Raw genomic sequence first — 17838 nt, forward strand, 5'->3', positions numbered from 1 at the left:
TTCATATCACTTTGGTCTGTCTTTCAAATGTTTTCTCGAGTATACAGTTGTTACAAAGAATATTTTATGGTAATTTGGGATTTACATAGACTATTGAGATGTGGCGACAAATTTTGCTATTCCATTTTTATTGATAATTAGTGCTGGTTTGTTATAGAAATATAAAAGCTATAACAATAATAATAACATTTACCTTTGAAAATTATTCATTAAAAATATCTCTTAAAAGCCAATTATTAATTAATTAATCAATTGATAAATACATAAACATTATTTTTTTCATAGCCAATAATGTAAATAAACGGTCATATTAAAATATTTATAGTATTATGCGTTGACCCTCTACTATATAAGAGAACGTATGAATTACAGAATGTTTAGACACTGAATATGACATAGGTAAGTTCAATCGCTATTGAGCGGATCTTCAACATTAGCTGTCACTCTTGTCTGAATAGTTAATTAATCATTTTTGACTCTGAAGCAATTGAATTACTAATGCAAGAATATAAAAAGCGTTTTTTTAATTGCTGTCCAAGTATCTAAACCATCGGTAGGTGTAGTTACATTATTAGACAACTATGTTTTTTTTTAGTTGTCGCCAAGTGCGTTCGCTACAGTAACAACCGATATATGGCAGTTGAACCATGCTCTCATGACGTGAACTACTGCTATAGTTAAAAGCCAACTCGTTACAGTAATGACATTGAAGGGAGTCTCATCTTCTTTCAAAAAAAAAAATAAATTGAAACGGACAGGAATTGAACCTGCAACCCTTCGATTGCAATCTTGTTCCATGGAATTTCCAAGATTTAATTGGAGTCGAAAGCTCTACCATTGAGCCACCGCTTCAACTTTTGTTGAAAGATTATATCTTAACATAGGATACGTCAGTATGACAATACATCATTCTAAACGTTCATAAAACATATATGTGAGATGTGGGTGAATTTTGTGTTGGAATAAGTGATTACTACTATGCACTTATTCGTATAAATTTGAGTAGGAATTCTAATAATAGAATTGTTGGAATAAGTGATTACTACTATACATTTATTCATATAAATTGTTGTAGTTGATGACGAACATTCTTTAACATGATACTAATGATGTTGAGTAAATTAATACTAACATTCTTATGGTGATACCAATTTAAATGGAGTAGGGAAATTCTAATTATAGAATTTCCTGCACTAATAAGATAAAGATCTATTAATTGTCCAGAACTTAGTATATAAGAAGATGAGTTAACACTAAATTCTTATCATCAACACTCTGATTTATGTCTGAACCTTTTGGTTTAATACACCCAATCAGCGTGTGTTTTATATACCTCTCTTATATAGATTAAGAAGGAACGACTATTCTTAATTATTACAACTTACTAAACTACTAATTATCAACAAGAATTTACCGCAGTAATGAGATAAAGATCTATTAATTGATCAGAACTTATATTCCAATATAATTGGTATCATCGTAAGAATGGTTGTATTCATTTACCCAACATTATTAGTATCATGTTAAAGAATGTTCGTCATCAACTGCTCCAATAATACGAATAAATGTATAGTAGTAATTACTTATTCCAACAACACAGGAAATATTATTAGGCACTTAAAATGTACTAGAAGTTCTTCATAGGTATGTAGAAATCCAAGAAATGAAATCCATGGTTATACATGATTCTGTAAATACTTTATTATCATTTTGTATTGAGAGATTGGCGAATTTTGAGATGATTGTTGGGATTCCATTGTTGATAAAGGCAATAATATTAGGTATGTAGATATACTAGAAGTTCTCCTCAAGGATATAGGAATCCAATAAATGGAACTCGTAATTCTACATAATTCTGTATATGCTTTTATTGTCATTTTATATTTGTCAGTCATTATCCTATTACATTATCAATCCTTGCATTTCAGCTTCCACTTATTTCGATGACCGCTTCTCATAACTTATGTCATCTTATAACACCGTATATGATAATGTACTAGTAGTATGACTACTAGTTGATAGACGATAGTTGATTTTCATTCCAACATGTATGTTGTTATCCATTATTCCATTGCATTATCAATCCTTGTGTTTCAGCTTTCACTAACTTCGATCACAGTTTCTCATATCTTATGTAATCTTCTAATACTGTATATGATAAAATACTAGTAATGTGACTACTAGCTGATATATGATAGTTGATTTTTATTCAAACAGTAAGTTGTTAATTCTCTCTTGTGCATTTCAAATTCTTAGGGGGGAAACTTCTTGAGTGCAGATTAAATACCTAACGATAATGTCAATGACATCCCCATAGTGGTCACTAAAAATACCACCAAAACGCTCTTACTGCGAAGATTGGCAAAGGAAACCTTGGTTAATACTTTTTCAGGCTGGTTCAGTGAACAAGGTGCCATTAAAAGTGTCCCTTGGTGTATGTTGCGACGCTTCCAGTCACCTAGCTTGAATATTGCCTTTAATCTCTGCTAAATATATATAACTTCTTAGGAAATTTGTCGGAAATGCGTGCAAGAGAAACCTTCATCTTTTTTGAACATAATTCTGCAGTGAAGATTTTTCTGTAATTATGAATAAGATGCTACCACAGGCAGTTCCTACATGCAATCAGTAATATACGTAGAAAAAAGAAAATATTGTTAGAAAGAGGAGAGTCTGTTAAAGCCTCCCCCACCCTATGAACAGATTTGAGCGTCAGGATAGCTAGATAAGAATAGGTAATCTGTTACCAAAAAAGATCTAATAGGTATCATCTGGTAGAGAGTATGTTCTTCTATATAGATCATTTTGGACACTTCCCCTTTCAAAAAAAAGCGCTGAATAGTGACCTCAATCCTTAAGTTTCGCAATAGACCCCAGCTATTTGTAAAGCCTTGTACAAGGCCATGAAACAGTTTTGTTCACGCCAATATACTACAAATTGTCACTTTATTAATATGGATTCTGATTATGCGCTATATTCACCGTAATTAGCGATAATATCGTAAGTAGTTCTACTATTGCTAGAAGGTGAAAATTGGGAAATAAACGGGAACTAGGCTGAATAGAAAAGTGCATAGAAAAACAAGTTGTACGATTCAATATAGGAGTGTTTCTAAAAATTTGTGAATTAAGAACTTGGAGGAACACGGAATGGCTTCTGCGGTATATTTTTGCGACCATAATGGGAAACCACTCTTATCAAGAAGATATAGAGATGATGTACCACTTTCCGCAATTGATAAATTCTCTACATTACTGTCGGATTTAGAGGAGCAATCAAATCTGATTCCTCCATGTTTAAATCACAATGGGCTCGAGTATCTATTCATCCAACATAACGATTTATACTTGGTGGCAATTGTTACCTCGCTTACTGCCAATGCGGCTGCCATTTTTACTTTTTTGCACAAGCTAGTAGAGGTACTGAGTGACTATTTAAAAACTGTTGAAGAAGAATCTATAAGAGATAATTTCGTTATAATATACGAACTGTTGGATGAAGTGATGGATTACGGTATACCACAAATTACCGAAACTAAGATGCTAAAGCAATACATAACACAGAAGTCCTTCAAACTAGTAAAATCCGCTAAAAAAAAGAGAAATGCTACTCGACCACCTGTCGCATTAACAAATTCAGTTAGTTGGAGGCCCGAAGGTATTACTCATAAGAAAAACGAGGCTTTTCTGGATATTGTTGAATCTATTAATATGCTAATGACTCAAAAGGGTCAAGTTCTAAGGTCAGAAATTATTGGCGATGTCAAAGTTAATTCAAAATTATCCGGTATGCCTGATCTAAAGTTGGGCATTAACGACAAGGGTATTTTCTCCAAGTATTTGGATAATGATTCTAATATACCATCTGCAGTCAGCGCGGCAACGTCCGATAATAATACAGATACCGATAAGAAACCATCCATAACATCGTCTTCGACCACAAGCAAGAGGAAGGTCAATATAGAATTAGAAGATTTGAAGTTTCATCAGTGCGTTCGATTAAGTAAATTCGAAAACGAAAAAATTATAACGTTTATACCACCGGATGGGAAGTTCGATTTAATGAATTACAGGCTATCTACCACAATAAAACCATTAATTTGGTGCGATGTAAACGTGCAAGTTCATTCGAATTCTAGAATTGAAATCCATTGTAAGGCGAAGGCCCAAATTAAAAGAAAATCTACTGCAACTAATGTGGAAATATTGATACCGGTTCCGGATGATGCCGATACGCCGACTTTCAAATACTCACATGGGTCCTTAAAGTATGTTCCTGAAAAAAGTGCAATTTTATGGAAATTAAGAAGTTTCCCTGGAGGTAAAGAGTACTCAATGTCAGCAGAGTTAGGGCTACCTTCAATATCAACTAGCAAGGATGGCAGTAGAACAATACCAAAAAGTAACGCAAAACTCTTAAAGGGGCCTGTTCAAATTAAGTTCCAGATTCCTTACTTTACCACTTCGGGTATTCAAGTACGTTACCTAAAGATTAATGAACCAAAACTACAGTATAAGAGTTACCCATGGGTAAGATATATCACGCAGAGTGGTGATGATTATACGATAAGGCTAACATAATAGCAAGAAAAAAAATAAAAAAACAGATTCCACGGTGCATGGACAAAGATTCAGGTGTATATCGTTTTTTTTCCTTTTTCCTCTTCCCTATTGACAATCATGCTAATGACATATAAAGTTGTTTTTATATTTGTATTTTTATAGATGCTCATTCAGGGTTTGTTATATACATAGACATAAGAGAATAACTTTTTTTTTTCTTTCTGTGTTTCACTTCGTTGTTAGTGTTGTTTCTGCAAATAAATGGAAAGAAACAAAAAAATAGAGAAGTACTGTCACCTACTCCCGTTGGTATTCCGATTCAGTTTCAGAGTTCGAATCTACAACTGATTCTTCATTATCCCCATCATCGGAGTTATCACTTGAACTAGGGTTCTGTGCTCTTTCTTCCGCTTCCACTTTTAATTCATGCAAGATATCAAAACATTCTGCTAACAAAGCATTTAATATACCTTGTCCTTCAGGAATGTTACCATCTGAGTCATAGAATATACCGTCGGTTCTCAGGTTATCTAGTGAAGCCAATTTCATTTGATACGGATATAGCTCTCTTTCGTTATTCACGCCACCCATTCTCTTCAATTCCAATAGACAACGACGGACTGTGGATAGCTGATTATGGATTGGCTGTAAAGCTTCAGATACAGGTTCTGAACTTTCCAACAGTTTATAAATTATGGCATAACACCTACGCAACAGGTATAACAGTATTGATTGTCCCTTTGAGTCCTGAGATTTTGTTGGAAACTTACCATTGATTCTTTTGTTATCGATCTCGTTCAATTTCTTCTGGTAAGAAAACAAATCTGTTTCTCTCAAAGTCCATCTTCTTGTGATCATCAGATTTTCTAAAGTAGTCTTTATATCGATCAGCTGTTCATATATTGGTTGCAAATAAGGATCTAATGACAACCCGCCATTTGTTTGATGTGATAAATCGTTAATCAAATCATGACAGTCATCTAATAGACCATTGAGAACGCTTTGACCGTTTACTGCCACCTGGTGGGTTTCCAAGGACTTGAATTTACCAGAGTCATCACGGTTAGACTCTAATTCATTCAGTTCATCCTTCAAGACCGATAGTTTCTCATGGACATATTCTTGGGATACTAAGTGCTTATCATCCATCAACCCATTATTATTCGCTTGCGAATCATTTTGTTCCCGCAATAAAGAATTGATATTAGCACTAGATTTGGACATTGTTTTCTTAGCAGATGCGACTAGTGATAGTAAACCTCTCCTAATCCGGAATAATTTCTCCATCACACTAGACAAAGACGGATCAATTTCTTCTAATTTGCTTTCCAGTGTATCGTATTCGTCCTTACAATGCTTTAATTTAGCACGTAGCAATAGATCTTCTTCGATTTTATTCTTTTTTCTTTCATTATCAATCTCTCTCAACCGGTCATCATTTCCATCCTCATTGTAGGTGGAACTAGAGTTTTTTTGCTCAACAATCTTGCTAATTTCGTCTAATCTTTCTTTGATAGGACTCAAGTCATGGTGAGTGAAAACGTTCGATTCATTTAGATGTTCTAAAAGACTTTCCACAGTAGATAACGATGCATAAGTCGCCGGTGCAGAATTTTTCAAGCCAACGGTCAAAAAGCATAGTGAGAGCAATTGAAAGACGTCATCCAATACAGAGTCCACTCTGTTATGTAACTCCGTGTTGTGAATCAAAGTGGCAGCGCTCTTAGCCGGTGTCTCATGGCTATTTTTTCTGATATCGTCCAACTCTCTGACTTTGGTTAAGACATGTTGGTAAGTTGTCTGAACATCCTTAGAGTTTAAATATTGAGTTCTGTTTTGCTTAAGTTTGGCCAAGGAGGATCTCACTTCAAGGAGATAGTTTAGTATAGATTCCTCTTCCTTAGGAACAATCTGAGGATGTTGCTGTCCAGCGGATGCGAACATTTTCTTCTTTAAGCAGTTATTCTCTTCTAATACAGCTTTGTTGCGATAAAAATTGAAAAAGTTCTCGAAGATTCAACGATTCTTTTCCTTTGATGCTGATTGTTCTTAAACCGATATTTGCTGCCCAAACTTTATAAGAGATTTTGCTCTTGTCCACTCTTTTATTTGTTATCATTCATGAAAATTCCCCTTTACCAGAAGCGGGTAATGATAATATTCCTCCTTCGACTCTACACAACAAGAATATAAAAATGACGCAAAATAATTACTTAGCAACATACTGCAGTTGCAACAATCAACCAGACTGAAACAGATCTTGATACGCTACATGTTTTCGAGATCACCATTGGTGCTACAAGGTAATTTTTGCCTATCATTTTTTCCTGAAAAATGAACGGAAGGCGGAAATATTACTAAAAGAACAATACCAGATTCCAAACCTCACACACTTTTCTTATTTCTTTTTATTTAGCAAAAGCGTAAAAGATTGCATATATATTACGTACTTAGTTTGTTCTATTTAGGACCTAACATGTTTTCCGGGACAACCCATTCATCAAATTCCTTTTCAGTCAATACACCCAGTTCCAAGGCACTTTCCTTTAAGGTAATGCCCTTCTTATGAGCATTTTTAGCGACCTTGGAAGCTGCATCGTAACCAATCTTAGGGTTCAAAGCAGTGACTAACATCAAAGATTTGGTTAACAGTTCGTGGATACGAGGTTCGTTGGCTTTGATTCCTTCAACGCAGTGTACTCTAAACGAATATGCGGCATCAGTTATTAGTCTGATTGAGTTCAATAGATTGGCGATCATGACTGGTTTGAAAACGTTCAGCTCGAATTGGCCTTGAGAGCCGGCAAACGTGATGGCTGCGTTGTTACCCATGACTTGGACACACACTTGAGTCAATGCCTCGTTCTGCGTGGGGTTGACTTTGCCTGGCATGATGGAGGAGCCCGGTTCATTTTCTGGCAACATTAATTCATGGTAACCACAACGTGGTCCGGACCCCAAGTATCTAATGTCTTGTGCTATTTTGAAAAGAGAACAAGCAAGAGTGTTCAGAGCACCACTACATTCGACAATGGCATCGTGAGCTGCCAAGGCTTCAAACTTGTTTGGGGCGGTTTGGAACTTTAGTCCAGTTTCTTTGGAAATCTGCTCGGCTATCTTGACATCGAATCCAGGTTTGGTGTTCAAACCTGTGCCAACGGCAGTACCCCCTTGGGCCAAGAAACTCAACGTCTTCAAAGAATGGGCCACTCTTTGAATACCGTTCTCGACTTGTTGCACATACCCGGAAAACTCTTGGCCCAGTGTCAAAGGCGTGGCATCCTGTAAGTGAGTTCTACCAATCTTCACGATATGATCAAATTCTTTAGATTTGGCTTCGAGAGCATTTTTCAGATTGGCTAATTCAGGTATCAATTCGTTTTGAATTTGCAAACTGGCGGCAATGTGCATGACGGTAGGGAAAGTGTCATTGGACGATTGTGATTGATTGCAATGGTTGTTTGGATGGACCTCTTTGGATCCGATCTTGCCTCCTAGAATTTCAATGGCACGGTTAGAAATAACTTCATTTGCGTTCATGTTGGATTGGGTACCGGAACCCGTTTGGAAGACAACTAATGGGAAATGGTCGTCTAATTTCCCAGAGGCTACCTCGTCAGCAGCCTCTTGAATAGCCTTGGAAATTTTGGGATCCAATCCTCCGAGAGATTCGTTCACAATTGCGGCAGATTTCTTTAGCACACCGAAGGCGTGCACTAAAGGCAATGGCATTCTTTCACGAGCTCCACCAATCTTAAAGTTTTGAAACGATCTTTGAGTTTGAGCACCCCAATACTTATCAGCAGGGACGTTAATCTCACCGAATGCATCGGTTTCCGTTCTAAAAGTAGAGTTCATTCTTCTTATATTAAACTTGTATGACGATTGTACAAAAGCTTTGCAACTGGAATTGGTTAACCTTAACATGATTATATCTCTTGTCCTTCAATCCTTATACTTCTATGGGAATCTCTAGATATGGGAAAAAAAGCTGCTGCTGCAATAGAAGTCGCAAATTCGAAAATGTAAAAAACGATTCTACGGTAGAAAGAGAATACAAGTATCTTAACAAAAAGAACTAAAGTCACTCTTCCGCATATTCGGTCCGTTTTCATACCGGAAGTGAGTGTAACCTCAACAATGTTAATCATGGTTTTATATAGTCTATAAGAAATATGAAAAGGGCTCTACACGAAAGAGCCAATCATCGAACGCCCATTCCGGGAATCGGGGTAGTCATTCCGAGGATCGGCCCAGGGGAAGAACCTGGAACTCCAATAAGATGTTGATGGCAAGAAGTATAGAGGCAATTACAGCTAGCTCTCATGGACCTATACCGGACCATAGGCAACTGTTATCAGATGCACCGACATTTTGATGCTGATTGTAGGCCTTGGTCAAGAAATAAGGATACGTCTTAACAGACGTCAACTACAGGGCAAACACGTGTAACTCACATCCGTATATAATCGTATCACAGGTTACAAGCGTTCCTGAGCTTTTGTTGTAATAGTCAATATAGTAGTGACGATGGTTTGCGGTAATAGTAGTTCTAGCAGTTATATCATCAGTAGAAAGTAATATTCAATTGTTTTTCTATTCGGCTTCTTCGTAGAATTAATGAAACTAGAAACTGAAGAAAAAAAAAAGAAAGAAGGTTGAAAAAAAGATGGGCATCTCGAAGAAGATGTTGAGCACTTCAGGAAGAAAAGAGGCACGCAAAGCGTTAAATAGTGTTGAATAATGGCGAAGAAGAGTAAGAAGGATAAGGAAGCTAAAAAGGCACGTGCTGAGCTGAAAAATCAAAAGAATCAGAAGAAACAAGAGAAAAAGTTTCACAAGAACAAGAACAAGTCTTTAGATGGCGACGACGATGATGAAAGTGATCAAGATCTTGATGAAATTCTTTCGAGCTTCACCAAGAAGCAAACCGAATTGGAACATGTAGATATAACTGCTGTGGAGAGGCCCTCTTGTCGTACTCATCCGTTGATGTTTGCGAATCCGCAGCACAATAAACATGAATTGTTCATTTTCGGTGGGGAGTTTACAGATTCAGAGACTAAACTGACACATTTCTATAATGACTTGTATTCATATTCCATAAAGAACAATTCGTGGAAAAAATATGTCTCTCAAAATGCACCTTTGCCCAGATCCAGTGCTGCTGTTGCAGTACATCCTTCCGGTATTGCATTGTTACACGGTGGTGAATTCTCCTCCCCAAAGCAATCTAAGTTTTATCACTATTCCGATACATGGTTGTTCGATTGCGTTGAAAGGAAATTCAATAAGTTAGAGTTTGGTGGTAGAGATTCTTCACCAAGCGCCAGATCAGGTCATAGAATCATTGCTTGGAAGAACTATTTTATATTATTTGGTGGGTTCAGAGATTTGGGGAATGGACAAACCTCTTACTTAAATGATTTGTGGTGTTTTGATATTTCAAACTACAAATGGAGCAAAATAGAGACTAACAGTAAACCTGACGCTCGTTCTGGCCATTGTTTCATCCCCACAGACAATTCCGCCATATTGATGGGTGGTTATTGTAAAACTATTGCTAAGAATAACAAAAATCTAATGAAGGGTAAAATCTTGAATGATGCATGGAAATTGAATTTAACCCCTGATCCAAAGAAGTGGCAATGGGAAAAATTAAAGAATTTCAAGAATCAGCCTTCACCAAGAGTTGGTTACTCGTTTAATTTATGGAAGCAAAATAAATCGGTTGCTTTTGGTGGTGTTTATGATTTGCAAGAGACTGAAGAATCCTTAGAGTCTGTTTTCTATAACGACCTATACATGTTCCACCTAGAATTGAACAAGTGGTCAAAGTTAAGAATCAAATCTCAGCGTCAAACGAGTAACAGAAATTCACCTGCTACGAGTAAGAGAAAATCAAATAAAGATCAAGAAAAGGAGTTGCAGGATTTGCTAAATTCAATTTTAGCCAAGTCTAATTTAAATGATGATGACGACGAAAATGATGACTACACCGCGACTGGTTCGAACTCTATTGATGGTGATGAAGATGAAGAAGATGATAGTGATTTGGACAACCAAGAAGATATTACCATCTCAAATCAATTACCACATCCAAGATTTAACGCAGCAACTTGTGTTGTGGGTGACTCATTGTTTATTTACAGTGGTGTCTGGGAACTGGGCGAGAAAGATTATCCTATAAACTCGTTCTATAGTATAGACTTGAACAAGTTAGATGGTGTCAAGGTTTACTGGGAGGAGCTATCTGCTATCGAAGAAGCAAAGAGACTAGGTGATAGAGATTCCGACGAAGAAGAGTTTGAATACGAGGACGAAGAGGATGATGAAGATCAGAGTGAAGAAGAACAGGATGCCGGGTTGCTTGAAAGTGATGAGGATGAAGAAAGCGACGATGAAGACGATGGACAAGCGCAAATGGAGATTCCGGACGAAAGATCTTGGTTACCACATCCCAAACCATTTGAAACTTTAAGGGCATTTTACTTGAGAGAAGGTGCAAATTTTTTAACCTGGTCTATTTCTAATAACAGAAACTTAAAGGGTAAACAATTAAAGACGAAGTCCTTCGAATTATGTGAAGATCGTTGGTGGGAAAGAAGAGATCAAGTGACTCTTGAGGAAGAGCGTCTAGAGGATACAGGGGGGATCATTGAAAGAGATGTGACTACGAAACCATCCAAAAGAAGGTAGTCATTTCCATTTTGTACTTAATTTTTACAGTTATTTATCGCACTTTTATAGATTGCCTTTCACGTAGGGTCCTTTTTTAAGTGACAAATTGAGTCATCCAAGAAAAAAAAAAAGGAGACTGGAAAAACTATTCCTTTGTTTCTTCGATTAAATGTTTGCCATACAAAGGTGAAGTAGAATCCTATTCTCTCAATGACGCTACAAAGAATCAGTAAAGATTACTTAAAGCCCAATTATGGGCTTATCTTACTTATAGTGTCTTACTTTTTTAACTCTTCTATGGTAGTTTCTACCAAAATTCTAGAAAATGACCCACTAAAAACTTCGCAACCGCGAATTAATCCTCTGCAAATTCTGCTAGTAAGGATGTCTATTACGTACTGTTGTACCCTCGTATATATGCATTGGAATAAAAAAAGTGTTCCCGACATTCCATGGGGTCCGGCATCATGTAGGAAATGGTTGATACTTCGAGGCATTATGGGATTCTTCGGTGTTTTTGGAATGTACTTTTCTTTAATGTATCTGAGTATCAGTGATGCTGTCTTAATAACCTTCATGTCACCAACGCTGACTATTTTTCTTTCGTTTCTGTTATTAGGTGAGCCATTCAGTAAACTTGAAGCCTTGGGATCTATAATTTCATTCTCCGGAGTTGTGTTAATCATTCGACCCACATTTCTGTTTGGTCAACAAACCCAAGGTCAAGAAGCTTCACAAGACGATATTGTTGAAACTCAAAATCCCAAGTTAAGACTTGTTGCCATTGGAGTGAGTTTATTGGGAGTTTGCGGACTAAGCAGTGTTTACATCATTATAAGGTATATCGGTAACAAGGCACACGCTATAATGAGTGTCAGTTATTTCTCGTTGGTCACCACTGTTGTGGCTGCTCTTGGTGTGATCCTGATTCCCTCGATGACTTTGCAGCTGCCTCATTCGTGGAAACAATGGGGGCTGTTCCTGAACTTGGGCGTTTCTGGTTTCATTCATCAAATTTTACTGACGATGGGAATTCAAAGGGAGCGTGCAGGCAGGGGCTCATTGATGACTTATACTCAAGTTATATACGCTGTTTTCTGGGATGTCGTGCTATTTCATCATTGGCCAAACATATGGACGTGGTGTGGTATGGCGGTCATCGTTACTTCTACTATATGGGTGATTAACATGAGGGCCTCCAAACAAAATGTTGTAGCCACTAGTGAATTACTTTCTACGTCGGATTTTGAATTAGATGAGTTAGAAGATTGAGAGGTAATTGAAGTACTTTTAGAATGAACCAGCGTTTGATACATTATTACTCCGTTATGGAGAATAAAAGACGCTGTCTTTATGCCCTTGTCAATCTAAACATTTGTAGCAGCAGAATATCTTCAAGAATAGACATCGTTTAAACATCCATTTCGTTTTTATATTTTGTTTACATTTTAGAATTTGAATTGTTTATAAAGATGTATGTAGTATAACATTATAAATTTTTTTCTTTGAAATATTCGTAACTTTTTTCTTACAGTCCTTTCAAGAAAATCTCTTCCTCTAAAATAATAATGCAATAATGCTATGGTAGAAGTGAAAATAGAAAGTTTTTTGATTAAAAGAATTGTTGATAAATGAGGAGAGATAGAAAGGAGCGAACGCTTTTGTGCTAATTTTTTGATTTGAATATAGTTTCATGCACCCATAAGGGCCTTCATTTAAGGAGCATCTAAAAGATCCTACCCAGGAATTTTTCATAAAACCATTCCATATTTTTACCGTTTCTTTGCAAACGCTCTTCCCTTTCTTGGTCTTTTATCCTGCCCTCTTCTTCTTCCCTATCGTATATTTCCTTGAATGTGTATAGATCCACGTCGGTTGATTTGATCACTTTGGTCTTATAAATCAATTTGTATCCAGCCCAGGATAAAATATAGACCGGCAAGCCAATATACCCAGTGATGAAAGTTTTATAATCGAATTTATGACCAAGGAAAACAGTGAAATTTTTGATCAAAGCGATCAAAATGCAAAAGCTTAAAGCAAAATAGGCCCCGTAACGTTGACCAGGGGCAACATAAGCAAATTTAGATTTATCGATCCCTTGAGCACGGCAGGCTTTATCAAAGTAGATGTAAACAATCAAAATGGTGATCCAACTCAAGATACCGAACATTGATACAACATTAACGAAATAGTTGAAAATCTTTGCTGATCCTGAAGACACATTCATATACGCCAAGCAGCAGAATAACACTGAGAGTATTAAGGCGTTGTAAGGAACACCCCATTTACTTGTCTTAGCGAAGATCTTGGGCGCTTTACCATCAATAGCTAGTGCGTATAAGTTTCTGGAAGAAACATACAAGTCCGAGTTACAAGCACTGAAGACGAAAACTAGGACACAAGCGTTGAAAATATGGGGTAAAACTTTGATGCCTGAATTTTGGATGGCAACCACAAATGGAGATGCAGCTGCAGACATACTCTTACCTTTTGTAGAAAGTAAACGAGGGTCATTGTATGCAACACACATACCTAAAAGAAAAACGGTGCATAGGTAGAAAACAATGATACGATAAACTGTCAATTTAATTGCTTTTGGAACACTTTTCCTTGGATTTTCTGCTTCAGAACAAACAATACCTGTCAGTTCAATACCCGTGTAACTGAAAAGACTGTAAACAAAAACCGCAACAAAGGAAGTAAATTTGCCCGTACTACCAGTGATGGCTGTCGAGTACTCTTTGAACGCACCAGGATCACGCCAGTATCTAAACCCTAATCGATCATGGTCAGGACCCCCACCAAGCATGATGATAAACAGTAACAAGATCAAACCTAACATTACCATAACCTTAAAACTGGACAACCAAAATTCAAACTCACCAAAGAATTTTACACCAACGATATTGATGGCAACAATCACAACCAAGAAGATAGTAATCCACACACCGGGGTTAACGCGGTCTCTGCTGATCCAATACTGAATGACTAAAGCCGCCGCAGTAAGTTGATTTGGAGGTAAGATGAAATATTTGAAAAGGTAAGTATAGCCAATGGCAAAACCCAAAGCAGGGTCCACATATCGTGAGGCATAACTTGTAAAACCGTCCAGTGGAATATAGGATGCCATTTCACCAAGACAGGCCATGGTGAAAAAAACCAACAGACCAACAAAGGCATACGCAATTAACATCGCAACGGGACCCCCGGTTAATAGAGCAGTACCTGTACCTATAAGCAGACCTGTACCCAATGACCCACCAATCGCAATCATAGAAATATGTCTTGCCTTCAATTCCTTCTTCAACCTTGTGTTTTCATCTTTACCATCTGCAATTGCAAAGGAATCGTCCCTTGCTGAAGGTGATGTAGAGGTCGATGAACGAGAAGATACATTGTTTTCCTCCAGGTCAATATTATAGATTTCCTGCTCCTTCACAGGGAAATTATCTGCATCCTGCTTGGAATAATACGCATCATGGTCGTTTTCAAGGGAAGAAGAGTTACGAGACGATGCGCTAGTAAACATCTTTTTTAGAGGCATCTTCGTTATTCAGACTCCTTGTTCTTTTTTTTTATTATTTGAGTTCGTCAATCCTAAGTTCTGCTACAAGTCCTAAACACTTCTGTTAGGCTCTATAAAAGAACAATGTTGTATGATATTTTACCCAACTACTTCGCCCAATCAACCTACGTTCTCCAAGAATACTCAAGTCTATCTACACAATCTCTTTTATATACACATATACAAAAGAACCGGTGGAACTGAGAAACCGTTGCATATGCAAATATGATAACAAAAAAGGGCCAGATAACCCCAAGATCTAATCACTTTGCTATCATATTGCATTTCAAATTTTCTTGTTTGATTATGACGGTGCGCTTTCTCCTCTTTCCCCTAAGCATCATGGCTAACACTACCAAAAATGCTATGCAAATCAGAGTGAATTACGAGAAGCATGACTACATGTCACGAATATTTTGGAGAAGACATGATATGAAGCTTCACTTGCTGTCACCGCCTGGAAGTTTCTTCTGGACTCTTTGCGGAAATACATTACCGCAAGGCTGCATTCCGCCATAATCAGTGCCGTGCCATTTGGCGACGCCGTACGGCACTGGAAACCGCCCCAGCGATGTGCAACGTCGCTATCGGTAATGGTTGCAGTTGAGGGAAGAGAAAAGAAAACAAAATGTTGTTATCATGAAGTGCCACCAAGAAACCAAGAAACAAAGAAACAATAGATGTGGTGCTCTGCACCCTGGTGCCTTGAAGAGTGTTTTCGGATCATTCAGACCAAAAAGTAGAGGCTTAAGCTTTATAACTGTATTAGTATAGATTATATAAGATAATGATTTCGAGAAGCAGCAAGATGATGAAAGCAGTGTTTACGGTACCTGTAAGAACGGAGGTAGTCGTTATCGAAGTGACTTAGAGATGTGGACCGCTCACTTCCCGTCTAGTGGAAAAAAAGTCAGCCCCACACACACACATCAAGATAAGATTAAAAAATTCCAAATTGCTTTTTTCTTATCTCAGGTAAACAGTATACAAGCACTTAAATAGTTGATAAGGAGGCTCATGAAAAGTGTATGCCGACTTGGTGGAAAGCATATAACAGTCTTAGAAAATCGTTTTGGTCACATTTACCGGCTCTTTTATCACCTAGGTCGGTCTCCTTCAGCACGGTGGAAATCTTCTCCTTGATGAGATCGTGCATGGAGCCCTTTGTATCGTCGACCATTTCATTGTTCATAGCTAGGAATGTTTTATAGTTTTTCTCTAGGATGTCCATCACAGTGGTGGATTTGAAACCGGCTGAAATTGTTCTGTTTTTCCTTACAAATACGATTCTTAATAAGCCGTCCCATTCATTGTAATCCACTTGCGGCCTTGGGTTTTTGATCTCCAGTCTGACAACGCTGGACTCCACTTGCGGTGGTGGTCTGAAGTTGTTCTTCCCCACTTTCATGATATGCGTAACATTAGCCCACATCTGTACATTGGCGGACAACCTACAATACAAGGAGTCGCCTGGTCTCGCCAATAGTCTTAAAGCGAACTCTCTTTGGAACATAAGAATGGACACTCTTGGCGGTCTTGGCTGGTTGATTAACTTGAAAACCAAGGGTGATGAAATCTGGTAGGGTGTGTTACTGATACAGATATCGAAGTACGGTAATTCAGTCTTCATAAAATCTCCCAGCATAATTTCTAATTTCTTCTCCACCTGGGTGCCACGTACTCTCTTGGTTAATTCTGCTGCCATTCTAGGATCCATTTCTACGGCCACTACGCTTTTCGCTTGTTCGAGAATTCTCACTGTTAGGTTACCTGTACCAGGACCGACTTCTAAAACAACATCTGAGGGCCTGATCTGTGCTTTATCAACAATCCCCTGTGCTACCAAAGGGTTCTTCAAAATATGCTGGCCAAGATCAGTGTTGAATTTGAATACAGAACTTAGATGTTTCTCTGCAGAAACTTGCTTCGATGACGTTGCCCCGGAGTACTTTTTCTTTGCAGCCTTGCCCATGATATATTTCTTTTCCTGCTATATTTGCTCGTATAATAATAATACAATGATTAAAATGACTGCTCAAACCAATTCATCCCTATCAAAGGGCTTACTCTTAGTCTATCTTTATTTTCACTTTTCAGCTCATCGCAATTCTCGAAAATTTTTCTAGCCTGGAAAAAATTCGGGTAATAAATAGATGATTAATATTATCGTTGTTGTGATGTTAATTTACACACGAATTTAGTAATACATGAGCGAATTACATGGGTATCATTAATAGTTATTGCAGAGTAAATATGTAGGCTATTTATTCATCTTCACAGATGCGAAAGGAAAGCTTTCTCACTACTTTGTTTTGATGTACATCATCGGTCGAACGAGAGAACGTAGTTTTTGGATTCTGTCCTTGGTGCTTACCAGTGAAAAAACCAGAGATCTTCGAATTTCTTGGCGGAGTGACAAAACTGGGCAGAGTAATTTTTTTGGTGCCTAATGGCAATGTCAACGGTATCGTTTCATCAGTGAGAGGATCTTGCACGTAACCCTTGAACTCATCAATGCTTAAATCCTTTAATGCGGTTCTCCGTCCTTCTCTTAAACGGACCGTTTCATTAGGGCAAAGTTTACCGGGCGAGAGGTTTTCTTTTACTTGTGAAGGATTATTTTCATTACATAAAAATATCTTATTATTGCATACTTCTTTCTTGTGGCTGTTAATAATGTGATCTCTTTCTTCTATTGTTTCTTCATAGACCAGAAACTGTGTGTTTTTTGGAATTTGAACTGTCCTTATGGGACTTCGCCTTAATGCATAATCCGTGTCTATTTGCGATCTTCTCTTTGATGGTGAGCGAAGTTCGTTTCCTTTTATTATGGCCCGTGGTTTTTGGTTAATGTTTTTACTGGATAAAATGCTTCTCTTTTTGGATGGTGATATCATTTTTCAGTGGTTGTCAGCGTACTCATTCGAAAAGAGCATATTCCCCTTCTTAATGAAGCCTATCATGCTCTCCTTTCTTTTCGCTTTATATAATTCTTTAACCAAAAGTACAAAAGTTCAGTAAGAAGA

General features: G+C 37.4%; 8 protein-coding genes and 1 non-coding gene across 9 annotated transcripts; 3 read left to right on the top strand and 6 right to left on the bottom strand.

Moving 5' to 3' along the window:
- Positions 1-746: 746 nt before the first annotated feature.
- Smki_6.trna24W lies at positions 747-852 on the bottom strand. Its single transcript has 2 exons — positions 817-852; positions 747-782 (listed from the first exon to the last, which is right to left on the bottom strand). It is a non-coding gene; the product is annotated as a tRNA-Trp (tRNA).
- A 2298-nt stretch (positions 853-3150) lies between these two features.
- On the top strand, positions 3151-4581 carry APM1 (Apm1p; the record flags this gene model as incomplete). The annotated part of the gene is made up of 1 exon (XM_056222436.1): positions 3151-4581. The coding sequence occupies one exon, from the start codon at positions 3151-3153 to the stop codon at positions 4579-4581; it is 1431 nt and encodes a 476-aa protein (XP_056082128.1).
- Positions 4582-4860: 279 nt separating this feature from the next.
- Positions 4861-6507, bottom strand: CUB1 (Cub1p; the record flags this gene model as incomplete). The annotated part of the gene is made up of 1 exon (XM_056222437.1): positions 4861-6507. The coding sequence occupies one exon, from the start codon at positions 6505-6507 to the stop codon at positions 4861-4863; it is 1647 nt and encodes a 548-aa protein (XP_056082129.1).
- A 516-nt stretch (positions 6508-7023) lies between these two features.
- On the bottom strand, positions 7024-8490 carry FUM1 (fumarase FUM1; the record flags this gene model as incomplete). The annotated part of the gene is made up of 1 exon (XM_056222438.1): positions 7024-8490. The coding sequence occupies one exon, from the start codon at positions 8488-8490 to the stop codon at positions 7024-7026; it is 1467 nt and encodes a 488-aa protein (XP_056082130.1).
- An 816-nt stretch (positions 8491-9306) lies between these two features.
- On the top strand, positions 9307-11262 carry KEL3 (Kel3p; the record flags this gene model as incomplete). The annotated part of the gene is made up of 1 exon (XM_056222439.1): positions 9307-11262. The coding sequence occupies one exon, from the start codon at positions 9307-9309 to the stop codon at positions 11260-11262; it is 1956 nt and encodes a 651-aa protein (XP_056082131.1).
- A 192-nt stretch (positions 11263-11454) lies between these two features.
- On the top strand, positions 11455-12516 carry SMKI06G3690 (uncharacterized protein; the record flags this gene model as incomplete). The annotated part of the gene is made up of 1 exon (XM_056222440.1): positions 11455-12516. One exon carries the CDS (start codon positions 11455-11457, stop codon positions 12514-12516), a length of 1062 nt encoding a protein of 353 aa, XP_056082132.1.
- A 454-nt stretch (positions 12517-12970) lies between these two features.
- DIP5 (dicarboxylic amino acid permease) lies at positions 12971-14791 on the bottom strand (the record flags this gene model as incomplete). Its single annotated transcript, XM_056222442.1, has 1 exon — positions 12971-14791. One exon carries the CDS (start codon positions 14789-14791, stop codon positions 12971-12973), a length of 1821 nt encoding a protein of 606 aa, XP_056082133.1.
- Positions 14792-15827: 1036 nt separating this feature from the next.
- On the bottom strand, positions 15828-16784 carry DIM1 (putative dimethyladenosine transferase; the record flags this gene model as incomplete). Its single annotated transcript, XM_056222443.1, has 1 exon — positions 15828-16784. One exon carries the CDS (start codon positions 16782-16784, stop codon positions 15828-15830), a length of 957 nt encoding a protein of 318 aa, XP_056082134.1.
- A 292-nt stretch (positions 16785-17076) lies between these two features.
- Positions 17077-17709, bottom strand: ACM1 (Acm1p; the record flags this gene model as incomplete). Its single annotated transcript, XM_056222444.1, has 1 exon — positions 17077-17709. One exon carries the CDS (start codon positions 17707-17709, stop codon positions 17077-17079), a length of 633 nt encoding a protein of 210 aa, XP_056082135.1.
- Positions 17710-17838: the final 129 nt, after the last annotated feature.

This window comes from Saccharomyces mikatae (genome assembly GCF_947241705.1).
Source record: "Saccharomyces mikatae IFO 1815 strain IFO1815 genome assembly, chromosome: 6".
NCBI lineage: Eukaryota > Fungi > Ascomycota > Saccharomycetes > Saccharomycetales > Saccharomycetaceae > Saccharomyces > Saccharomyces mikatae.